The sequence below is a fragment of the Manis javanica genome, chromosome 13, assembly GCF_040802235.1.
Source record: "Manis javanica isolate MJ-LG chromosome 13, MJ_LKY, whole genome shotgun sequence".
Classification (NCBI taxonomy): Eukaryota; Metazoa; Chordata; class Mammalia; order Pholidota; family Manidae; genus Manis; species Manis javanica.
Genome location: NC_133168.1, coordinates 86,523,253 through 86,547,269, shown reverse-complemented (window position 1 = coordinate 86,547,269; position 24,017 = coordinate 86,523,253). Strand labels below are relative to the sequence as shown.

Genomic DNA, 24,017 nt, shown 5'->3' with positions numbered 1-24,017 from the left:
GGGTTGTTACAAAGGCGTTTAGTTTATTCTCCTCATCAGTATCACTGATGTTCTCATGGTTCACATTTCCCAGTGTGGCTCCTCGCCTTCCTTACAGTAGTTCATGTGCAATCTCAATCTCACTGACAGCCCAGGGAGTGGGGGGCTTGGCCCGGGGTGGGGAGGGCAGGGCGTTGGCACTTCACGCGGACAGGGCGGGCAGTCCGTCCTGCGTGAAAGAGGCGTGGGAGAGTAGGCGGCTGGGGCAGGCAGAGAAGGCCCCCACAGTCTTTTTTGCGTTAGTTGATTTCTCCATTCGTGCTCCTTCCTGGGCTGCCCTGGGTGGGGGGACCATGCAGCTCAGAGCAAGGATGGGCAGGGCCAAGGGGAAAAAAGCAGCAGGCGCCAGAGGGCAGGCAGGTGGGAGGGCGCAGGGGCAGCTCCTGGGGTAAGGCACAACCCTGTCTTTGGCTCTCCTGGTGAGGAGTTTCCTCCCCTGCACCCCTCCCTGGCCTCTCTCCCCACCCCCCCAGACCAACACACACAGTCCCGGGAGCCAGGGGCGCCTCCTGGGGGTCCCTGAAATGAGAGGGCTCTGCCACCCAACCCAGAGCGCAGGGGCTAGGAGGAGGGACGGGGCAAGCCCCACCCGAGGACAAGGCAGGGAGAGGCCAGGCAGGGGTCTGCCCAGGACAAGGAGGTGGGGAGGGAATAGACTCCAGTCCCAGAGAGCTGGCCCCTGCTAAGGCCTGGAAGGAGGGGAGCGCCTGGAGACTCCTTCCTTGGGGGGGGTCTGGCTGGAGCCCCAGACCACCCCTCAGCCTCGGCCAGCCGCTTACCAAGTGTCCAGGATATTGTGCTTTGGGATTGACGCTGGGGTGGGGTGTCAAGGCCAGGATGAGGGGCGGGGAGGTGCGACTAAGGTGCTTGTGCTTTAGCTGGGGGTGTCGGCTCCCCCCTACCACTCGGGCACTGAAGGCTAAGGTGCCGGGGGCTGGGCCAGGGAACAGCGCACTGGGACCCCCCCCCACAACTCCCCACCCTGCAACAAGCAGATGTCAGACCAGCGGGGGATGCTGGGTGGGGGTAGGGTGGCTCCCACTCAGAATCTAAGTGTCCGGTCAGGGCTGACCCCCACTCCCACCTCCTGTGATCCCCCTGCCTCTGGAGACAGAGGTAATTGGGAGCAATGGGTGCACGGGGCCTGTCAGGTTGGGAGGCGAGACAGGTGAGGTCAAGGGCCAAAGCTACAAATGTGAAATCCTGACACCCAGTGCTGAGGGAATGGGGAAGAAAACAATAAAACGCCCCAAGTTCACAAGTCAAACAGAAAACAACAAAAACCCCTTGCTCTGGGCAAGGACAGAGGAATGGTTAGAGAGAAAATTCTGCAACAACTGCTAATAATGAAAGCAGGCCCTGCCCTGTCCCTAAGGCCAGGGATACCCTTCAAATGGAGGCCCGCTGTGGGAGCAGCAGGTTAGACCCATAGGAGCCCGGGCAGCCCTGCCTCCCAAACGCGCACCCACACTCCACACGTGCACACTGCAATCAACCTGCCCCAGCCCCTACGCCCCATCCTGCCTTCCACAGCCCTGGGGTCCGAAGGGGACCTCAGACACAGTCCCGTTGGTTTGAAAAATAAAAGGAATCTTATACTTCAGTATTTCATTAGCTAAAAAAATGTTTTAAAAAGTATGTACACGGGGTGGGCGCAGGGTGGGGGTGGGGAAGGGAGGGAAGGGCAGCAGCCCCCCCACCCAGCCTGCTCCCCTGGGTTCCAACCCTGGTCCTACTGCTGCTTTTATCTTCATCTTTTTAAACGCAAAACATCTACACACGCACGCGCGCGCGCACACACGCAAACGCTTCTGCAAGCGCCCGGAAACCTCTCCTTCTGTCCTCAGACCCTGGGTCTGCCCCCAAGGGCCCCCTCACCCAGGGCCTGCCCCTCAGGCCCCAGGGGACAGATAGGGGCAGCAGAGGCTGAGTACAGGGTGGCAGAGAGGGGCACTGGGCTGGCCCCCACTCTACCACCTTAGGTTAGTCGTGGAATTTCTCTGAGCCTGTTTCCTCTGCTACAAATCAGGCAGCAGTCCCCACACCTCGCTTACCCCAGCCTGCGGGTGCAGGGACAGACCAGGGAGACAGGAAGGCGCTTTTGGAAACATGGAAGCACTGGGAGGTGGTGGTGGAGGCGGTGGGGGGTCCTGAGAACCCCAGGGCCCCTGTGAGTCCCAAGGAATGGAGGCTGAGGAATACCTCCTCCAGGTGGCCCTGGGGCCTGGGGAGGTGGGGCTTCTGGAGCCCCCCCAGGCCAGCCCCTCCCTGTGCCCAGCCTGGGGAGTAGGGAGACAACTGCCAGGGGTTAGGAGAGGGGAGTGGGGGCTCCCCAACTGTGCACAAGTGTGTGCTAGAGAAGGCAATGCAGACCTCACAACCCTGCCGCCTTCTCCCAGCCCGCTCCGATTGGGGTCAGGGGTGGGACCGGGGAGGCAGAGGGGCTGGGAGCATGCACCACCCCCCGCGGGCCCTGGGGAGGGACAGACAGTAGCTAGTGACCAAAATGGCGGGCAGGTGTGATGGTGGGGGGAGGGAGGGGGAAAGGGGGCAGAGTGTGACAGCCCCTTGGGGACAGGCTGGTGCGGCTACTGCAGAGCCTCAGCCGAGGGGCCGGCCTCGCCATCATGGCTGGCTGTCTCAAAGCTGTGCTCCATGCCAATCATGTCTGGCTCGATCTTGCCCGTGTCGCTGATGAAGGTGGTGTAGGCATCACCCTCGGGCACGAGCAGCTTGACCTTGGGCATCCAGCTCTTACGCACAACACGGCGAGCATTGGTGCACATGTCAGCCGCGATGGCATTCATCTCACTCTCTTTGAAGTTGGGGGCAAAGTTTTGGCAGTAGTCTGTGGGGGCAGAGCAGGCAGTCAGGGCCGACATGGACCCGGCCTCCAACCCTGCTGACAGGCACTTGGCCACACGGCTCTTGAGAACCCTGAGCCACACAGACACGGCACCCCTGAACACCCCCTCACACATGACAACTGAGGCCATCGTCAAGACACTGGACGGTGTTGGCCAGGCCCAGGCTCCACTGAGCATGGCCTCATGCGGGGGATGTGTGGGTTTGACGGGTGGCCCAGTGCTCTTAAAAAAAAGTGCACTGATGTGCCAGAATTCAGGAACTGGGGGACTGCATGTGAAAACCTAGACTTCCCTCCTGACCACTGGCTGGAGCCCGGGCTGCTTCATCATTTCTGTGACCACTGTGACTTGGAGGTCCCCCTGCCCCACATGACACTGGCTTCCCTTCAGGGTCCTGCCCACTGCCTCCCATGAAGAAATCTCTCCCCAATCCAGCTCTCTTCCCAACAAGCCTAGATGGAGCCTCAGAATCCTTCTTAACATCGAACTCTATCCAGCCATCAGGGCCAACACCATCAAGAGGGACCATCTGCCACCCCAGGACCCACCCAGCCTGACCCTGGAAGGTCACTTACACTTGACAGCGTGGAGGACGCGACTGTCCAGCGGTTTGCGACTGGGGTTGTTGCTGGAAGAGCGGATGCCGGTCCCACAGCTGTTGGCCAGCGTGTTCCTGAGGCAGGGGGTGGTGGGGAGAGTCAGAGTCAGGTTCCCTGTGGTGGGTGGGACACAGGGCAGCTCCCCTCCCCTCCCCTGGGGCTCCAGGGAGCAGCTCACCGGTCAAAGAAGGAGGCCAGGAGGCGCCGCAGCAGGACCTTGTGCCGCGTGCCCGCACTGACGTGGCAGTTCATGAGCTGCGCCCTTGTGATGTACACGTTGGTGCCTGAAGAAGGGAGCCAGCGAATGGCTGGGGCCCCCAAACCACCACATTCCCCACGCAGCCAGGCCCTGGTCAGGGCCCAAGACCCTCCCTGGCCACTTGCCCCAGGATGGCCTTGTTGTTGTTCAGGAAAAGGCAGTGACAGCAGTGCCACCACCCATGGGGCACCAACAATGTGCCATGCTAGACCCTGCTCACACGTGGTCAGCATTTCCCGCACAACTACCTGGGTGCCAAAAAGAACAAGCAGAAGAGGCTCGCTGTGCACCCGTCACCTGGACTCCAAGGACTAGGTTCTTTTAACCACTTGATAATCAACCTTCAAACCACCCTATGAAGCCACTATTTACCCCCATATGTCTAACAGTGCCAGCCAATGAATGCATGCCAGCCTCCAGGGTAGAAGCGTAAAGACCAGTCTCTCATACGTTATCAAAGCCAAGGGGTGTCAGCTGCCTGGGGGACAGTGGGCAGCAGGGCTGGGCTGGATCCCACCCTAAGTCTGGCTCCTACTACCATGCCACAGGCCACTGGCTCAGAGGGCGCTGAGGCCCAAGGGGGTGGCAAGGCTGGCCCACCTGTCACCAATTCCAGCTTCTCTGAGGGGTCACCCTCGTCGTACAGTTTGGGATGGCAACGGTTGCCAATCTGGTTCATGAGCTCAGCCGGGAGAGATGCCAGGTCTTGCCGCACCCGGATGCGATTCCGGCTCTCGGGGGTCACCTGCTCAGGGAGGGCCTCCACCTTCTCGGCTGGCGGGCAGAGAGCGGCGTGTGTCACGGACAGAGGCGGCAGGGGCCGGGCTGGGGTGGGGGCACAGGGTGGGCACCTTACCTGTCTGGCCGACGTTCATCATGCTGTACATGGTGTACATATTGCAGATCTGACGGTACTGCTCGTCCGTGTCTTCCTCGCCCGCATCCTCCTCTTCATCCTCCTCGTTGTGGTAGGAGCCGGGGCTGTCGCTGGTATAGGCGCTTGAGGTGCCTGGGCTGGTCCGCTCCGAGGTGCTGGGCCCACTCACCACGCCCCCTGCCACCGCCGCTGCCGCCACCAAGGCCTGCTGAGGCGGCGGGGGCTGGGGTGGCCGGCTGGTGGCCAGGTCCGGCGTGGAGAACTTGGCCATCTTGCGGCTGCCGTTGCCCCCGCCCCCGCTGCCCCCCGCCTCCTTCTGGCCACCATCCCACAGCCGCTTGGCCACGGGCGTGCACTGCACGGAGTCTGACTCCTGCTGCTCTGTCTTGATGCGCGACACAAGGGGCAACGGGGTCCCGCAAGCAGGCCAGCTGGACGTCTGTGCCACGGGGCTCTGGGGCTCGGATGACGGGGCCTCCTCAGCGTGCAGGCCCTGGGAGTCGCAGCTGGGGGAGCTCACCTTGAGGAAGAACTCAGTGCCCTTCTCCATGATCTCCTGGATCTGCAGGAAGCCGGCTGTGTACATGAGCAGGAACTGGTCGCCCACGTTCATGCTCAGCCGGCCTGTGTAGCAGAAGCTGAGGATCTGCTGAAAGGACTGCGGCTGCACAGCTGCCGGCAGCTCCACCACAGCGCTCCGGCTGCTGTTGAACAGGTCCCGGAAGTAGGAGCTGCTGGCGGCCAGCACAGCCCGGTGGGCCTTGAATGCGTGGCCTTTGACGACCACCGACACATCACAGTACAGGCCCTGCAGCCGCTGCTCGTTCAGACACTCCAGAATGCTGTTGCCAAAGTTTGGAATCTCCATCTGCAGGGTCTGAGCCATGGCTGCAACTGTGTGGGAGACAGGGAGAGATGGGGAACAGGGTCAGCTGGCACACTCAGCCCCAGTCTCATGGACCTCCCTGCTGCAGGGAGACATGGGAGCACAGACATCAATGCAGTTGAATGTGCCAAGGCCCTAAGAATCACCCAGAGCCACCCGCTTCTGTTCTAGCATAGACTTGCCTACAGGACAAAGCAGCTACGTTAACTATAGGCCAGAGGGACTGTGGGCTGTCCCTTGCAGACAGGGGAACAAAGGCACACTTACATGTATGTGCTTGAAAATTAACATGAGTTAACAGAGCGAGCACCCAGTGAGTACGACATGCACAGGGTACCTCTGAAAGGCACTGGCACAGAAATAGCCAAAGAGCAAGGTCATCTGATTTTCCATACTGCATCTGCACATGACCCTTAATCACAGTTTGTTGAATGACTGAATAATCACCCAAAAAACCCTGAAATGCACAAGAGCATTACTAGTCATTAGGGAAATACAAATCCACACCACAGTGAGATACCATTTCATACCCCGAGGCTGGCTGGAATAAAAAAAGATAGCAAGTGTTGACCAGGGTGGGAGACTGGCACAGCTGGGTGTGGGAAACTGGTGGTTCCTCAAATGATTACAGAGTTTACCACATGAACCAGTTAATTCCATTCCTTAGAATTCTACCTATGAGAAATGAACACATATATCCACAGAAAAGCTAGTCCATAAATGCTCAAAGCAGCACCGTTCACAACTGCCAAAAGGTGGAAAATCTACCTAATGCCTGCCAGCAGGTAAATGGATAAACGCAACGTGGTCTATCCATACAACAGAGTATCATTCAGCCATAAACAGGAACTATGCTACACACTACAACACAGATGAGCCTTGAAAACACTTGCTAAATGCAAGCAAGGCAAAAGGACCACAAATTACATGATCCCATTTATACAATATCCAGGCAAACCCAGAGACAGAAAGCAGATTAGTGGGTGTGGAGGGGGCTGGGAGGAGGGGGTAAGGTATGAGCAAAGGGATGCAGGGTTTCTTGCCATCATGAAATATGTCCAAATTGTGGTGGTGGATTTCCAACTCCGTGAATCTACTAAAAACCACTGAACTGTATGCTTTAAATGGATGAACTCCATGATACATGCTTCTCAATAAAGCTGTGAAAGATACAGCAAGGGAGAGAGGAAAACACAAGACTGGTTTCTTCTGGGCAGAACTGGGAATGAGAGACTAACTGAACATGCATGTTCTGGGTCTTTTACATTTAGAACCTGGTATTGACTACTTATGAAAATAGGTCATATTTTTAAATAAATGTGTGAAATCATACCACACACATCTAATTCATGCAACAAACTTATTAAGGAATGGCTTGTGACCCTGCTCAGGGAGCCCATCCCCTATCCTGACCTGTTGGACCCAGGCACCCCTCACCTGAGTGAGCTTCCACGTCAGAGCCTACCCCATCAGTGTACATTCAGGCACATTGCAACCCAAAGCTAGTCAGATGGGAAGGAGCAGGTCCTACACTCCGGGTGCAGTGAGAAAAGGAGCTTTGGAGGAATGTGGCTTTACAAGTGACCCCGGCCCCCACTTCAGGTAAAAGAAAGTCTCCCGTAATTTCTACAGGATGTAGAGGGCTGTGGGTCTGAGAAGAGGCCCCAACAGAGTTGGGCAGGTGAACAGGAAGGAGAGAAAGGAGGAAAGGAGGAAAGGATTGGTGCAAAGGCCCTGGGGCAGAACCTAGAGCCCTTAGCTATTCTTCCCTCATTTGCATGTTAGCTCCCAGGCAGCTGTCTTTTGTTCATTAGCAAGTTCACTCTAAGCTGCCTTGTGGGCTGAGTGTGGGATACAGTGGGGACTTGGGTTCCACCTGGTAAAAACAGGTTCATTCAAGTGGGGCTGCCTGGAGGGGCACTTGGAGGCCAGGAGCCTCAAAGCTCTGCTTCTCCATTTGGAAATGGATGCTGATAAGGCCACCCTGATTTTGCAAATTCAATCTGTACTCACATGTGGCTGACCCTGAGCAAGACACAGACTCTGCACCACCTGGCACCCTGGCTACCTGCATGGGCTCTTTGAAACCTTAGTAAGCCTATAGGGCCGATTTCACACTCCCAATTCTCTGCGGGGAAAACTGAGGCCATGTGAAGTTAAGGACTGTCCTGAGGCCACGGTTAAGTGGCAGCAACAAAACTCATACCAGGTCTGTCTGGGCACCGAAATGGGTGCTGTCCATGGTGCAGACCAGTGTGGAGTCCGACAGCTGGGGTGAGATGCTGAGGCCTGGCCAGCAGTGGAGGGAGGTGGTAACAGCAGGGACAGGGACAAGGACAGAGAGAGGACAGACTCAGAAGTCTATGGTGAGGGAATTTAACCACCAACTCCAATTTGGGACATGGCAGCTGGGTGGGAGGTATGGAGAGGGAGCAGGCCTGAGGTGGTGTGGGCATAGATGTATCCACGCTGCAGAGGCCAACTTGAGGGGCCCCCGACCTGCACCTGGCGCTGCTGCTCTGCTCAGGCTTCCTCCTCAGTGGACGCCAGGACAGCCCCACTTTGTGGGTGGGGACCACATTGCACAGCCCTGCCCCCTCAAAGGGAACTGGCACAGGACTGCTGCTGGAGGGGAGGGTGGGGATGTCAGAGGTTCTTGGGATAGCAGGAGGGACCAGAGAAGGAGGGAGCTCCTGAGGGCATGAGCTAACCTGATATTCAGGCTGGGATTCCCCAAGCCTCAGGAGCCCCAGCCTCAGTTAACCATCTGCAGGGGTGGGGGTGGGGGACACAATTAATGCAAAAGGCTCAACCAATCTGCGGCCTAACCCTCCCCACAGCACTGCCTACCGGGCAGGGAAGGAACGGCAGGTCTGTGAGCTGGCTACTTGTTGGTTGGGAGGTGATGGGCCTGAGCCAAGGGACAGGGTCTCTAAATCACCCAACTACTCTGTCCCCACCAGACAGAGCCCCCCACTCCGCTGGAAGAACCTCTTTAGCTGGCACCCAAGCCCTTCCCACTCCACCCTTCTCAGCCCTCTGGCTCCCTGCTGCTGGCCAGGCTGCTGCCTGAGCTCTGCACCCTGCCTCAAGTGCCCCCTGCTCCCACATCTTCTTCTTCCACCCTTAGCTACTTCCTGCTCTAATTCTCCAGGTTTCAGAGAGCACCCCTCTTCTGCACATACCCCCAATCTCCCAGCTGCTGCACCCTGAGAACACTAAATCCCACTGGATTATGAGAGAAAACCATATTTCAATCTTTTCTCTTAGCAACTTGGCATATCACCCTGCCCATCTTCTGGGGTCCCCAGACCTGCCTGCAGGGGAGGGGCAGCCCCGACTCCCGCTAGGGGCGAAGGCGACCCTCCTAACATCACTAGTGTCCTGGTCCCAGGCATGAGTGGGTCTCCCAGTGAGAAGTGACAGCACAGCACACGGTTTCCATGACCTCCCAGCAATCACTCAACAAATATTTGCCAAGCCCGGGTGTCTGGGGCAGGCCACAACCAAGACAAGGCTCATGGCCATTCATCCAGGTCACACAGATCAACAAGCTGCATACTGAGGCCTCCAAGTGCACCCAAGGGTGAGGTCAGAGCAGAGATCTTGGGAGGCACATCTAAAAAGGCTAGGAGCATGGCCCTCAAGGTGCGGGGGAAGGTGTGCAGAACCTGGAGGGAGAAGTAGGCCTGGCCTTTCCAGAAAGTGGTGCTAGACTCAGCCCTTGTGACCATCTCTCCTCCTGTTCTCACCTGGGAACTGAACCCAGGGATCTGCTCTAGACCAAACTGTCCCCTCCAAATTCGAAGTCCCAAATTGTAAGTCGAAGTCCCAACCCCCAAATGGCCTGGATTTGGAACTAGAGTCTTCAGAAGATAACTAAGTTTAAATGAGGTCATGGAGTGAGTGGGGCCCTCATCCGCTAGGACCTGTGTCCTTGTCACAGGAGGAAGAGATTTCCCTCTACAAGCATGCACACAAAGCAAAGGCCACAGGAGCATATTAGAACCCAACCTGAACCTGACCATGCTGGCACCTGACCTTGAACTTCCAGTCCCCGGAAGTGTGAGAAGATAAAAGCCACCCAGTCTGTGGTATTTCATTATGGCAGTCCGAGTGATGCCAGGCTTGGAACACCATCTACTCGCCTACAACTCTCCTCTGGCCTCTGGCTTGGATCTCCTGTGGGCGCCAGAGTCACACACGGCCCTACACCAACTTAATGTGCTCACAACCCAGCTCTCGTACCTGCCATACCTGCTCGGGCACAGCTTCTACCAGCCCCGGCCTTTCTCACCTGGGCAAGACCCTCAGTCACACCCTGGACTCCCTCAAAGCCAGTTCTCACCACCTGGGCCCTGAGGACCACTACCAGGGTCTCTACAACACACTCTGGGGGCCCGCCTGCTCCTGGGCCTCCCAAACTGCTGTCCCCCAGGTGGCGCCAGCTCTTCACACCTTCCCTGGCCACCGATCTCTGATTTCCAAAGCTAGAGCCTCTCCCAACCCTGATTCCTTCAGCCACTTCTCCTGCGTGGTTTTTCCTCCGTGGCACTTCCCGCCACTTAGCTAACAGAACGTGTCCTTGGCTTTGTATCAGCTCCACTGGGCAGGGCACCTGCTTGTCTGGGTCACACTGGTGTGACCCCTGCCCCAAGTACCAAATGGACACACGGTGGGCACTCAATGGTTGTTTGCAATGAACAAAGAATTATTTCCATGACTTCCAATAGGACTCCTTTTTTGTTCCACATTAATGTGACTAAAACAGGATGGGACTTGGGAGAGGTCTTGGAGGCTGAGCAGGGGTGCCATTCGCACCGAGGCACAGGCCGCTGGGGCTGGCATGGATGGTGCTATGCAGACAGGAACACTTCTCTGGCAGCCTCACCAGATGGGTGGCCTGTAGTCGGGGTCCCACTTGGGGCTAGTGGAACTGGACTTCAGATTCCCACTGACTGCCCAAGCTGCCGTGGATCACGCCGCAGTGCAGCAGGCTTGAAACCGAAGTGCTCAAGTGACAGGTCCATTCCCAGGAGTGGAAACTCCCAGCTTTTTGGAAAGGGAGCTCTGAAGTCCCCAGCCTCTGATGGAAAAGATTTGTGTCTCACCAAGACTGCCCTTTCCAGGGAAGCTGTGAACTGCCCAGAGACACAGAATTAGTTAAGGAAACCACCACCTCTGAGTGTAAGGACCGAAGGCCCCTGGAAAGACCCACCATCCTTTACCCAGCTCATCATGAGGGCAGAATGACAGCATGGGGGAAAAAAGTGACACACCCCAGGGCTTGCTTGGGTGCCCTTCTGGTCCGGAGCCACTCAGACCCTCTGTGGGGGCCAAACTGGAAGGCAGCTTAGGTGAACGTGTGCTAGTGAAGAGCAAAGTGATGTCTGACTGTACAGATCCCTATTCTTGGCATCCGTATTTTTTTTTTAAGTAGGTGCACATTTAATTCATTCTTTTTCCCTGAAAAGCTGCCATTAAACCCACAAAGGCTGGGTGACAGGATTAGCAACAGTGGTTGGAATTTACACTGCCTCTCCTTTGCAACAGCGCCTGGCGAGGGCTCAATCTGCCTCCCGCTGGTTTTAAGGAGGAAAACAATCTTCCCGCCACTTTACAGATAAAGGGAGCAAGGCCCAGGATTCCACCCAGGCTATTTGGCTCTTGGCTACAAACTGGGAGGTAGCTGAGGCTTCCTGACCACAGCCGGCCCATCCTGAGCTGGTCCTTTACATGAATGACGTTGCTGCTACCCAAGGCAGGCAGCCGCCGCAATGAGACCCATTTCAAGGATGGGAAAATGGCACCTCAGAGAAGCCAGAGAGGAGCAGAGAAGCCAATACAGGTCAAGGTCAGAGCCAGAGCTCTTTCTCTTCACTGGGTGTGTCCTCTCCTGAAATGGGGGGTCTGCTGCCTGCGTGGGGGCGGGGGGCGCTCCACGGGAGGCCTTCCTCCTTTGCCCAGCCCCCTCTCACCCACCTCCCAGCAGCAATTCTTCACCCTTCCTCCCCTCCCCACCACCTCCGGGAATGAGCAGTCTAGCCAGCTGCCTCCCTTCCTCTCCTCCTACTCTCCTCGCAGCCCTTGGTAATCTGGCCTCTGCATGAGGCAGCTCCTTCCACAGAGGGTGCTGCAAGAAGCCAAGGCCCTGGCCCCTCCCACTCTGACCACAAGCCCACCTGAGTCACACCACACCTACTCCCGCTGGGCAGGACACAGGGGCTGCAGCTGTGCAAAGGAGAGAAGGGCAAGTGCAAAGGCCCTGAGGTGACACTGATGCAGTGAACACAAAGCCAGCTGGAGACCAGAGAGCCTGGGCAGAGCCTGAGAACCGGAATCTTATTATAAAGAATAACTGTAATCTTATTACTAGGATCAACCACCCCCTACAAAGCTTCCAGTTTGGAATTATGCTTCTCTTCCTTTATACTCAGGGAAACATTCACCTATAGCACCTGCACTAGTCTTCCCAACTGTAAAATGGACTAATAGCAGCAGCCACCTCAAAAGGCTGTTTCAAGGATTAAACCACCATATAACACAGGTAGACCGGTGCTTAACACCAGCTGTTATTAGTTACGTTCCCTCTGCTCATCCCCCCGCCCCCCCGACCCCTCACAGGACTGTAAATTCTCTGGCAGTGGCGGAGCCATCTTATGCCTCTTGTCATCTTCCAGAACCTTATTCCATCCACGAGATAATGGGCAGGGCTTACTGAGGCCCCCCACCCAGACTTCACCCTATCATCCAATCACACCCCAGACACCACCCTCTCCTGGAGAACCACACAGTAGGAATCTGCGGCCACCACAGCTGGATCATTGTTGGGGGGCTGCCCCCGAATGTTCTAGGATGGTGAGCAGCACCCTAAGCCCCCACTGGGACACCCAGAAATGCCCCCAGACATTTCCCAAGTCTCTCCTGGGGTGGGGGCAGGTGCACAGAATCCCTCCTTGTTGAGAAGCACTGCAGTTCAGTTATGTTCCTGCTTGTCCACACCTGTCAGAGGAGGAAACTGAGGCGCTGAGGTCATGATTGTTGCCTGGGGTCTCATGGCAGAGTAGGGTGGAGCTAACAACCATGGAATCTGATTCTCTCAGCTGGTGTTTGTTCTCCTTTACCCACCCTCTTCCTAATTCAGAGAAGAGTCAGTTCTCACAGAGGGCCCCTGGGGCTCTAAGAATGCCAGACCTTGACAAGGAGGCAACTGGGGAAGAGATGTACAATGACCACACACGCCCAGCCACCCCTCACTGGCCCGAGGAAACGAAGAAAGGGGCTGGGGGGAGGAGGGGTAGCAAGGGCCCAAGAGAGGGAGCCGTCTCAAATACCGCTTCCATAAGCCTTCAAGCCCTGTGGCTCTCCATCAAGGGCTCTGGGAATGACGCTGATGAACTCCGAGTCAGGCCTGGCTGGACCAACTCCCAACCTCTCTAAACCCTGTGCTTCCAGGCTGACCCCAATGACGGGTTCTGCTAGACCAACAAAAACGCAGCTCTTCCTGCAGCCTGCTCGCTGGGGCACCCCACTGCCTGGCCAGGGCACCAGATTTTAACAGGCCCTGAAGGCAGGCCAAGGGGTCTGGTCTTTCATCTGGGAGCAGTGGGGGATCCAGGAGACCCTGGGTGTTTCTTTTCTGTGAATGACACTAAGGGTGTTTGTCTCCACAATAGCATCCCCCCCAATTCTTTCCTCATGAAGACAAGATGATTAGAGCACTTAGCAAGAGCCTGGCACATGCTCAATAAAGGCTTTCAATGTGCTGTCCCTTCTGCCTACAATATTCACCCCTCCCTGCCCAGCTCCCCTATGCCAGGCTTATTCCTTATTATTCAGAGCTCAGCTCCCCTGGAAGCCTTCCCTGACCACCCAATCCAGAACTCTCCATCCCTGCCAGCACTTACTACCACTTCACCTTGTTTTATTAGTTCATGAATAGGGAAATAAAAAACGATCTTGAGGTTGGTCACCTTCACTAGAAAAGACATTGCTGAGAGCAGCTTCATGATGTGTTATTCAGCGCTGCCCCCCCCATCCCCTAGCAGGGGGTCCCCACCCTAGGGAAACAGAACTGTCCCAAGGGTCCCTTTACTTATTGCACTTGCCCTCCCCACCCTCTGCAGTTATTCTGGCCTCCTTTGGGCCCCAGATTCATGCATCTTATCCTCAAAGAAAGGTAGTTATTGAATGCCTTCTCTTCCAGCTCCAGGAGCATGCCTGGATCCACACACCATGGCCAGCTCCCACCAGTGTCTACCCATTTCAGCCATGTGACCAGAAGTAGCCACCCCTGTCCTCTGACCCAACGCAGAGCCCTGCTGAGGCCCACCAACCAGGCAGGGGAAAGGCCACTTCAAGTGGGGCTGCTGGCCTGGATGCTACCCTTCTCAGAACCAGGCAGCCAGCCAGGGAGGTGAGGAGAGCAGCGTCCTGGTGGGGGCAGTTCTAGAACTACAGGGAGACTAGGGGAAAGGAGGGAAAGAGGGTGACAACCCGGATCTAGATGATACCACTTGGCCTAGCAGTTTGTTGATTCCTGCCTCAGATATGGAAGGTCCCAAGTCTTCTTCCCAGGCACATGCTTTAACAAACTTGCAATTAGCCCAGAAAGAACTACAAAAGCTGGGGCAGTCTAACCAGGAACCAAAGTGTTCTGGAAGACAAATGGGGCAAGCAAAGCAAAATCTGGCTCGGGAGCCAGGCCCCATCCTCATAACCGTCTCCCCCTGCCAGCCCACAGCTTGGTGACCCCTGACCTCTTGGCTCCCAGAAAGGGGATGAGGTGAGACCAGGCCTCAGAGAAAGCAGCTTCACTGTTCCAGCCCCCAGGGATGCCAGGAAAATTCTCTCCACATGGATCCTGATCCATCCCTTGGGATGGACAAGGGGGAAGTCCTCAGCAGAGAATTTCCACCAGGGAAATCGGGAACAGTAGGGAGCTCCTCCAGTCATGCTCCTTGAATGGCCAGCTCGGGAGACTGGGGGGGAAGGGGGTAGGGTCAGTCACTCCCAGTCTGCTACTGCTACTGCCTAGTCGTGTGACCCAGGACAAGCAACCCTGAGCTCCAGCTTCCGTGACTCATGCCATGGAGAACACATAAGCTGACCAGGTGGAAGTGAGCATTCAAATAGAGCATCTGACCATCAAGCTTAACACGGAGCATGGCCCAGGAAGATCACCCCAAAAGTAAAGCCCTAGGGCTAGCAGCCCCAAAGGCCTGGATTAGGTCCCTGACTCGATCCCTTTCTCAGTGTCCTGGCTTCACCCCATCAAGACACAGCAAGACACAATGAACAGACCTTTACATGCTCGTTTCCCAGTTCTTCATCTCTAAGGAACTGGTGCCTGAGGAGGCCATGTTATAAGATGGTGGCTGCGTGGTCCCATTCCCTAGGCTTGAGCTTCGAGGCTCTGGTCACAGAAAGTAGGGACAGAATCTAGAACCCCAAGATCCTCAAGTAACAGCACACAGTGTCTCCCTAAAGAATAATGGGGTGGGGGGCAAGGGCGACCCCTCATGGTAAACAAGATGCTAGGCGTTTCGGACTATTTCCCAAGCTGCCCACACAGACACCCACTTGAGCAGCCAGCGCCTTGGAACAACCGGCAGAGGCATGTCCAAAAGGTAGGTCCAGGACCCAGAGCCTGCCAGAGATTAGATGTGGGAAGAGAAACCCCCTGGGTTCGGGCCGGAGCTAACACCTGCCGGGAGACGTGTGCGCACACCCTGGCATGTGCCTTTGATTACAGTAGTTTCTCGGGACCTGCCCCCACAGCCCCACTAGCGAAGCGCACAGACTCTGCCTCCCCGGACAGTTGGTCCTCAACCGACCCGATCGCCCGGTACCCGGCCTCCCCCGCCCACCCCGCCGCACATCTCGGCGAGCCCTAACCTCACGTGACCCCTGCAAACATCTCTGGGATCTCCTATCCGCCCCCACCCGAACTAACTCCGCCCACACCCATCCTGCCCCACTTCCAGGGCTTCTCCTCAGCCGCCCCCAGGCCTGTAACCTGACCCACCCACCACCTCCAGCGCAATGACAGTACCTGCAGGCCTGGCCCCTCCCCGCCCCCGCCTCCGGGCCGTTTCCCTCCGGCCGCGCCGCTCGGCCCTCCTCCCCCACTCGGCCGGCCCAAAGCCCGACTCCTCATCCCCCTCCCCCTCTGGCCTCCCCGGACGCCTCTTCACTGTTTTTTTGGGTCTTTCAACTTCCCTGGCGCCCCCGGCACCTGACCTGGGGCGGCCTCGCGCCCCGCTCGCGGGTAATGAGGGGAGGGCTGGGCCCGATCCGGCCGGCCCCGGGTCTGGACGCTGAAGGCCTCTCGTGAGGGCCGGGCCTTCCGCACCAGCCGGCCTAGACACAGTGCAGGCTGCGGGCCTGGCTCCTCTGTCGGAGGAGCCTCAACTCCCCGGCCCTCCCGCTTCAATCCTCAGCCGGCCCTCGGATGCCCTCGGACCGTCCCGGCGAGAGGAGGCCGGAACCGAGCCTGGGACAGGCCGCCTCACCTGCGCCGTGGCCGCTCCCGGCGGGCTCCGCAGCGGCGGCTGGGGCCGGGCCTGGGCCCGGGGCGCGCCCCCCTGCGCCGGGGCCTCGGCCTCCGCCTCCGCGGCCTCCGCCTCAGCAGTAGCGGCAGCCGCGGCGGCCATTCATTGTGGGCCAGGCCGCCCCAGCCGAGCGCCGAACGAGCGCAAGCAGCGGCGCCGCCGCAGCCAGGCCGGGAGAAACGGCCGCGGCCCCGCCCCCGCCCCGCCCCCGAGACGAGTCCAGCCGAGCGCCGAGCGCCGAGCGCGCCCCTTCCTCCCACCTTCCTCCCCTCCTTCTGTCTCTCCGCCTCCCTCCGGTACCTCTCTACTCTGGTGGAGAATTCGAATCCTGCTCGCCACCTTCTAGTCCCGCGACCTCGGGCAAGTCGCTCTGCCTTTCGGGACTTTCGTTTCCTGTAAAACGAAGAATATAATGACTTGTTTCTTGTGACAGGCACTGTTTTAGGACCCTGTAGGAATTATCTCGTTTAAACGTCACAGTAACATTTTTAAGTAGAAACATTTTTAAGTTACACACACACACACACACACACATTTACTATAGAAAGGGAGGCACAGAGAGATGAAGAAACCTACCCAAGATCACACAGCAAGTGAAGTGGTGGCGGGTGCCAGGAATCAAACCCAGGCTTAAAGACAATAAAAGATAAAGATTTTATGATGCTTACACTATGCCAGATTCCGTTCTAAGCATTTAACCTGCACCAACTCGTTTTAAACTCCCCACAACCCAATAACGAAAGTTGAAAAGTTCTGCCCGCTTTTGCAAATAGGGAAACAGGCACGGAGAGGGTTAAGAACGATAGGCAAGGCGGGCTTTCCTTTCCTACATCTGTTAGAACCTATTAAGGGTTTATTCCGTGAGAGGGGCAGCTTTGCTCACTTTCCAGGCATAGGCATTCTGTTGTTTAAACTTTGCTCTGTATCGAAAGCTCGGGTTCTTATTTAATAGGTAAATAAAGTGAAGCCCAGAGAATTTAAGTAATGGGCCAAGAGCATGAGATTCAAATGCAGTGAATCTGATTTCAGGACTTGAGTTATTCCTTCAGGGTACCCCGACATACTGTGTTTACAGCACCCCGCGCACAGGAGCGTATCAATAGTGTTGTATTTCTCGGCTTACCGCCCCTTTTCTGAGCCTCACCTTCCTCATCCGTGAAATGGGTTACTGACAGCCCCCCTCCCTGGGGAGCTGCTGTGTTTGAGACCACCCGCGCAACACGTCCAGCGCTTTCCGCCAGGCAGTTTGAGCCCTGCCGCCTACTGTAGGCACCTCACGGAGTGGCTAAACTCTGTCACGTGATCTCCCCAACTGCGCCAACATGGCTGCGCCCGGGTCCTAATCTGGGAAACGTGTACCGAGACTACTTCGGTATTCGGTGTCTCCAGAGAAGGTGAGGAGGGCCTGGGCGGCGCGTGGAGGGATCCGGAGCCGGGGAGGGCCCGCTCGAGAGCTTCCGACTTCGCAGGGGCGGTCCTCCGACTGATGTTGGGGGGGTGTCAGCTTAACGAGGCCGGGTCTCCTTAGCCCCTGCTTTATAGATGTATAGGCTACCCAGCCCGGAAGGCAGTTCTCTGATCGTCTCCTTATGCCCTCCTCTGCACCGCGAACCAGGCTTGGGCGGCGAAGTGTCCACGAATGTCCCGAACGAGGATCGTTCCTTGGCTAAGCCTGACTCTCCGTTCCACCCTCAATCTCTGTAGAGCCCCATTTGTGGAGGGGCAGCCCCAAGGGCCGCGGAGTGCAGCCGCAATGGAGAATGGTACGGGGTCCTGCGGAGAAGAGCGACCACCTGAGGCCCAGCAGACGACGGTCACCGAGGGGGCCGCGAAGATCGCCTTCCCCAGCGCCAACGAAGTCTTCTACAACCCGGTGCAGGAGTTCAACCGGGACCTGACGTGAGCACGGGGCCCGGGGTCAACTTGGCAGAGGATAGTGGGTCTGTGAGGATGAGCGGGTGTAACCTGATCCTCGTCTCCCGCAGATGTGCGGTGATCACCGAGTTTGCTCGCATTCAGCTCCGGGCCAAAGGAATCCAGAGTAAGTGGACGTTTTGTCTCCACACAGAGCTCTCTTCCTGCCCCACTCCCCCGCCTAAAGTCCAGAAAGGCTCCAGCTGCACAGCAGGCCCTCGGCTCTGCTTCCTCAGCCTTTCCCCAGGGACTTTGGGGGAATATTTTCTTCCATGAATCATCTGTATTTTGTAGAGTAGGGGGAGGTTTCTCATAGGGTGCTGTGACATCCCCTGACTTGTGCTTCCGGGTGGCTGCAGTCAAGGTGCCAGGTGAGAAGGACGTGCAAAAGGTGGTCGTGGACTTGTCAGAGCGAGAGGAGGACAAGGCTGAACTGAAAGAGGGTGCAAGCCTGGCCTCAGGAGACCAACCTCGAACAGCTGCTGTTGGGGAGATCTGTGAGGTGGGGCCTGGGCATAGGAGGTGGCAGTCCTGGCATCTAGTGGGTAATCGAGAAAAGAAGGCTCCTGAGGGGGAAGGATATAGGAGGTGGATGGTGGGTGCTTCTTGGGGTGCAGTGGAGCATAGAGATATCCATGTGAGTGGGACTGCCTTCTTAATTCCCACAGGAAGGCTTGCAAGTGCTGGAAGGCCTGGCAGCCTCAGGCCTACGTTCCATTCGCTTCGCACTAGAGGTGCCTGGGCTCCGATCTGTGGTTGCCAACGATGCCTCTGCCCAAGCCGTGGATCTCATGCGCCACAATGTGCAGCTCAACAGTGTGGCCCACCTGGTACAGCCCAGCCAGGCGGATGCCCGGTGGGTCCAGGGCAGCAGAGCTTGGTGGCTGGAAGCCGCATTCTGGACTAGGCTACCTGGGGTCGAATCCTGGCTCTGTCACATTCTTGCTCTGTCACCTTGGGAGAGTACCTTAGCCTTTCTGAGCCCTGGTTTCATTGACTGAAATGAGGACATTAGTTTTACAAGGGTTGCTATACCCATTAAGTGAGAGAGAATGGTTGTATAGCCCATGCTGACTGTCACGAAATAAGCACCATTGTGGTTTCCACTTTAAATTTAACTCAATACATGGTAGCGACCTTATGTGGCCCATAAAGCCTAAAATATTTACTGTGTGACCCTTTACAGTAAGCAGATAAATGATATTTACACTGCTGTGTTAGGATCTAACAGGAAACACAAACTATAACAAAAAAACCATGACGAGTAAGTAAATTATATAGGAAACTAGTGAAAAGGGTTCTGAGAAAAAGTAGAGGCTATGGGGGATAGAAGAAGGTGGCAGGGGTGGGCTTGCAATTTTCAATGATGCGGTCAGGGTAGGCTACGTTGAAAAGGTAGATTTATTTGCATTTCCTTACCTATAAAGGGAATAATAGGGCTCTAAGTCCACAGAGTTGTTCGGATGATTAAGATTAAACAAGTTAATATCTCTATAAACTGCTCAAAACCGTATCAAGTATATATGTGCTGTGTCAGCACTGGCTGTTACTGCCATCGTCAGAAATGGGTAGACTGAGGCCCAAGGTGGAAAAGTTGTGCAGTGAGCAAATGGCCCAGCCAGGATCTGAGCCCGGGCAGCTGGCCGCCAAGTGCAGCCAAACCCATCACACTGTATGAGTGAGCATGTGCAGGCGGCTGAGGACCTGGCCCTCTCCCTCCCAGGTTGCTGATGTACCAGCACCAGAGGGTGTCGGAGCGGTTTGATGTCATCGACCTGGACCCCTATGGTAGCCCTGCCCCCTTCCTAGATGCCGCTGTGCAGGCTGTAAGCGAAGGAGGTAAGCCTGGCTGACACAGGGGTACTGAGCAGGGCTTCTCACATTTGAGGGGTCCTTACTGCCCAGGCCCTCCCCACAGGGCTGTTGTGCATCACCTGCACGGACATGGCAGTGCTGGCAGGGAATAGCGGAGAGACGTGTTACAGCAAGTATGGGGCCATGGCCCTCAAGAGCCGGGCCTGCCACGAGATGGTGAGGGGACCCCCAGCATCCCTTCCCACCCTGCAGACCTGCTCAGCTACCTGCAGGCATTTGGGGCCAGATCCATCCCAGGACATTCATGACAAGCATGACTTTAACCAGTGTAGTTCCTAAGAGCATGGGTTGCCCATCCTGGTCATTTCTGGGGCAGCGTGTTGCCTAGGGTAGGAGTGGGTGTTACCTCAGTCTTCCTAGTATTCTCTATTATAACAACTTCTCAAAAAATTTTTTTTCTTTTTTCTTTTCATTAAGGCCATTTTTCCAGGTCTGAGTTCAGCCCTGCGTTCAAGTCCTAGCCTGGCTGGTGGCTTTGGGCAAGGGATTTCACCTTTCTGGGCCTTGGCTTTTGCATCTGTGAAATGGGTTTGATGATGGCCCAGAGCTCATTCAGTTGGTGTGGGGATTCAGGATGGCAGGGACTGGCTATGTTGGTAGGCTAGGAAAGTGGGGTGCGTTGTCCTAGTTCCTTAAGGGCCCTGACTTCAGGTCAGTCTGGGAAACACTGCTTCCTCTCCTGGGTCAGAGTTTTGCAGCAGCCCCCGGCAAGAAGGGCCCAGCAGTTCTGCATCTCTAGTGGCCAGAACACAGGCCTTGGACCACACTGCACAGCCTGGGGCATGCTGAAGGCTACTCCAGATAGATTCAGTTTGCCAGGCCTGTGCATTCTTTAATCAGTTATACTCCAAGCAGGGCCACAAAGACAGAGACTGTCCTGATTTCACAGATGAGGAAATTAAAGCACTCACTTGCCAAGGGTCATACAGCAGGACGTTTGGGGCTGGGCTTGGAACCCAGGGCTATGCTTGGAAGCACCTTCTGCGGCTCAGGGATACAGGGGAGCGGTAGTGGAGGCAGCCCTCTGAGGCTCAGCCCCCATCCCCAGGCCCTGAGGATTGTCCTGCACAGCCTAGACCTCCGAGCCAACTGCTACCAGCGCTTTGTAGTGCCGCTGCTCAGCATCAGTGCTGACTTCTATGTGCGTGTTTTTGTTCGAGTCTTCACCGGCCAGGCCAAGGTCAAGGCCTCAGCCAGGTTAGCCTGGGGGCAGGAAGGGGTGATTGGCCAAGGGAGGAGGTAACAGTGCCTTTGCGCTGGGGTGGGGTGGGGTGGGGTGCTGGTGGCACAAGATCCTCACGTGATCCTGCCCTGGAGAAATGGGGGTGGAGTTGAGCTCAGGGAGGAGTTTGGTGTGGGTGACTGGAGTCACCCCCACCCAACCCCATCCCCTGACAGCAAGCAGGCGCTGGTGTTTCAGTGTGTGGGCTGTGGGACCTTCCATCTGCAGCGCCTGGGCAAATCAGGAGCCTCTGGTGGCCGGTGAGCAAGGGTGAGCTGGGGAGGAAGGTGAAGGACGTGTCCGGGGTTGCCATCCCCTAACCACCCGTCTCTGTGCAGGGTCAAGTTCTCTGCAGCCTGTGGTCCCCCCGTGGCCCCTGAGTGTGAACACTGTGGGCAGCGACACCAGGTGGGGCTGGGTCAGGAGAAGTAAGGGGGCCACAAGGGTCCTGGCCATCTCGATCCCTGCCTAGCTGGTCACTGTGTGTCTGCAGCTGGGTGGTCCCCTGTGGGCAGAGGCCATCCATGACCTGGACTTTGTGGGTCGTGTCCTCGAGGCTGTGAGCACCAACCCAGGCCGCTTCCATACCTCGGAGCGGATCCGTGGGGTCCTGAGCGTCATCACCGAGGTGGGACCCAGCTGTGACAGGGAGGGGGCTCCACCTGTGCCCAGACATCCTTCCTTCATCCACTCCATGCCCATCCCACCCCCCTTGCAGGAGCTCCCGGATGTGCCCCTCTACTACACGCTGGACCAGCTGAGCAGCACAATTCACTGCAGCACGCCCAGCCTCCTGCAGCTGCGGTGAGGCCGGGCCGGGGCTGGGAGCAGGAGGAGCCTGTGCCTGGATGCTGGGTGCCCCTCTCAGCCTGGGTCCCTATAAAGCAGGTCAAACCATGTGCACAAGTGCACAGAACAGAGCTCAGGTGGATAGCCTGGCCAGGGGGATAGTCTTACTATTACAGTTGCTGGAATCACACAGGCTTCCTAGTCAGCTGTGTCCATGAGACAATGGCTCACACCCACGCAGGTCAGCACAGGCTTCCGGTCCAGCCCTCACCCTCACAATCCCACTTGGTCCCCAGGTCGGCCCTCCTCCATGCTGGCTTCCAGGTCTCACTTTCCCATGCCTGTAAGAACGCCGTGAAGACGGATGCCCCCTCCTCAGCTGTCTGGGACATCATGCGTTGCTGGGTGAGGGCCTGCCTGGGCAGATGGGGGTGGGAGGGCAGGGCATGGTCGGTCCCAGCATCCCCTGACCTCTGGCCTTTGCCTCCCAGGAGAAGGGGTGTCCAGTGAAACGGGAGCGTCTGTCAGAGGCCAGCCCAGCGTTCCGCATTCTCAGCACAGAGCCTGGGTATGGGTGTAGGCACAGTCGTAGCTGCCCACAGGGCACGGGGAGCTCACTTGTATGCCTACAGCACACATGCTTCCCCACACAGCCGCATGCTAGGACACACGTGAGCACCTCAGTTGGAGCACATCTCTCCTCAGCTCAGAACTCCGTGGCTCCCACCTCACTCAGTAAAAACCAGAGCTCTACCTGCAGGTTCTGTCCCACCTCTCCAGTCCCACCTTTCCAGTCCCTCCTCCCCAGCCCCTCCCTGCCTTCATTTTGTCTCACTCTGTCCCTCATTCCATGCTGGCCTTGTCATTCAAACTCACAAGGCATGGCCCCACCTCAGGACCTTTGTGTGGGCTGTTCCCTCTGCCTGGGGTCCCTGAGGATCCCCCCCAGAGCTCTTCCCTCACCTCCTCCAGGTTTCCCTGGTCGCTCTGTCTTGCACTGTGCCCCATGTGTAGTCACCCCGTCCTCTTTACCCTCCTCTGATTTTCCCCAAACTTTTATCTCACACGCCACCCAGTGTGATTTGTTTATTTCTGATCTGTCCCACTACTTGTCTGTCTTGATACGAGTGGCAGGTTTTGTGCACACAGTAGACACTCAAATGTTTATGAAATGCATGAAAGAATCCTGACACAAGGAGGCACAGTCTTCTTGAGGCACATGGAGCTGCATTGGGGTAGGCAGGCCCCGTGGGCATCTGTGTATGTCTGTGTGCTGTTGCCCCTCAGTCTATACCCCTACTTCCCCAGGCTGCAGGCTAACTTCACCATCCGGGACGATGCCAACCCCAGCTCCCGCCAGCGAGGACTCAAGCGCTTCCAGACCAATCCCCAGGCCAACTGGGGCCCTCGGCCCCGTGCCCGGCCAGGGTGAGAGAGTGGTGGGGGTGGGGTTTGGCCGGGGCAGGGAGCCACAAAACCTACTTGGGTCCCAGCTACTCACCTCCCTGTACAGGGGCAAGGCATCAGGCCAGACTGTGGAGGAGAGATGCAGGTTGCTCCAGAATAAGCGAAAAGAGCCAGCTGAGGACCCGGCCCAGCGGGCTGCCCGGCTCAAGACATTTCCCTGCAAGAAGTTCAAGGAGGTGAGGCACCCTTCCACCCCAAACCTTGGCACACCCCGAGGAGTTCCCGTCCGGGCAGGAGGGCAAGTGGCTGGGAGTGAGCTCCACATCCAGGAAACGAGCCCAGCAGAGGCCGTCATCCTCCCACCAGGGCACCTGTCAAAGGGGGGACCAGTGCTGCTACTCCCACAGTCCCCCAACACTGGAGGTCGTTGCTGAAGCTGCCTCCACTGGCTGTCCAGGGACTCCTTGCCAGAACCTACCTGGACCTGAGGCTGCCACTGGTCCTGGTGTAGACTGAGCCAATAAAGAGATGTCACCTTCCCTGACTCGTTTGTCTTAGATACGGGGAGAGGCTGCGTGTGGTCGGGTCTGTCCGTTTTAACTCCCTGGGGGAACTCTGTGCATTTAGGGTTGGTTTGTCCTGGCTTGACTGAAGAGTTGTCTGTGTTTCTGTCTGGGGCGTTCTGTCTGTCCGGGGTGGGTGGGAGCTGACCATCTGCCTGCAGGGTGGT

The 24,017-nt window shown here is 57.0% G+C and overlaps 2 protein-coding genes across 10 annotated transcripts; one reads left to right on the top strand and one right to left on the bottom strand.

The window, feature by feature from the left end:
* Nucleotides 1–3: 3 nt before the first annotated feature.
* On the bottom strand, nt 4–17,328 carry NACC1 (nucleus accumbens associated 1). Of its 5 annotated transcripts, XM_037022540.2 has the most exons (8): nt 17,225–17,328; nt 16,657–16,709; nt 16,381–16,473; nt 4,621–5,535; nt 4,365–4,538; nt 3,684–3,813; nt 3,482–3,579; nt 4–2,887 (listed from the first exon to the last, which is right to left on the bottom strand). In XM_037022540.2, exons 4-8 carry the CDS (start codon nt 5,525–5,527, stop codon nt 2,628–2,630), a joined length of 1,569 nt encoding a protein of 522 aa, XP_036878435.1. In that variant the 5' UTR covers nt 5,528–5,535; nt 16,381–16,473; nt 16,657–16,709; nt 17,225–17,328; the 3' UTR covers nt 4–2,627. The 5 variants fall into 5 exon arrangements, with proteins under 5 accessions (XP_036878435.1, XP_036878436.1, XP_036878437.1 ...); XM_037022541.2 differs by lacking the exon at nt 16,657–16,709 and having other exon boundaries at nt 17,225–17,305; XM_037022542.2 differs by lacking the exons at nt 16,381–16,473; nt 16,657–16,709 and having other exon boundaries at nt 17,225–17,311.
* Nucleotides 17,243–23,826, top strand: TRMT1 (tRNA methyltransferase 1). 5 transcript variants are annotated; one of them, XM_017664514.2, is made up of 17 exons: nt 17,380–17,474; nt 17,696–17,979; nt 18,066–18,121; nt 18,354–18,496; nt 18,663–18,850; nt 19,718–19,833; nt 19,913–20,025; nt 20,918–21,066; nt 21,268–21,351; nt 21,430–21,499; nt 21,585–21,719; nt 21,810–21,895; nt 22,177–22,285; nt 22,372–22,448; nt 23,189–23,308; nt 23,394–23,523; nt 23,654–23,826. In XM_017664514.2, the coding sequence occupies exons 2-17, from the start codon at nt 17,720–17,722 to the stop codon at nt 23,801–23,803; spliced, it is 1,986 nt and encodes a 661-aa protein (XP_017520003.2). In that variant the 5' UTR covers nt 17,380–17,474; nt 17,696–17,719; the 3' UTR covers nt 23,804–23,826. The 5 variants fall into 5 exon arrangements, with proteins under 5 accessions (XP_036878432.1, XP_017520003.2, XP_017520004.2 ...); XM_037022537.1 differs by having other exon boundaries at nt 17,243–17,474; nt 17,785–17,979; nt 21,585–21,895; XM_017664515.2 differs by lacking the exon at nt 21,585–21,719.
* Nucleotides 23,827–24,017: the final 191 nt, after the last annotated feature.

What these genes read in the sequence shown, in the direction of transcription:
- NACC1 (XM_037022540.2), bottom strand. Translation starts at nt 5,527, where the DNA reads ATGGCTCAGACCCTGCAGATGGAGATTCCAAACTTTGGCAACAGCATT. An exon ending in GATGAACGTCGGCCAGACAG is followed by an intron (nt 4,539 to 4,620) that starts GTAAGGTGCCCA and finishes TCTGCCCGCCAG; the next exon opens with CCGAGAAGGTGGAGGCCCTC. An exon ending in CGTCCTCCACGCTGTCAAGT is followed by an intron (nt 2,888 to 3,481) that starts GTAAGTGACCTT and finishes CTGCCCCCACAG; the next exon opens with ACTACTGCCAAAACTTTGCC.
- TRMT1 (XM_017664513.2), top strand. Translation starts at nt 17,720, where the DNA reads ATGTCCCGAACGAGGATCGTTCCTTGGCTAAGCCTGACTCTCCGTTCC. An exon ending in CCCAGCCTCCTGCAGCTGCG is followed by an intron (nt 21,896 to 22,176) that starts GTGAGGCCGGGC and finishes CTTGGTCCCCAG; the next exon opens with GTCGGCCCTCCTCCATGCTG. An exon ending in CGGCCCCGTGCCCGGCCAGG is followed by an intron (nt 23,309 to 23,393) that starts GTGAGAGAGTGG and finishes CTCCCTGTACAG; the next exon opens with GGGCAAGGCATCAGGCCAGA.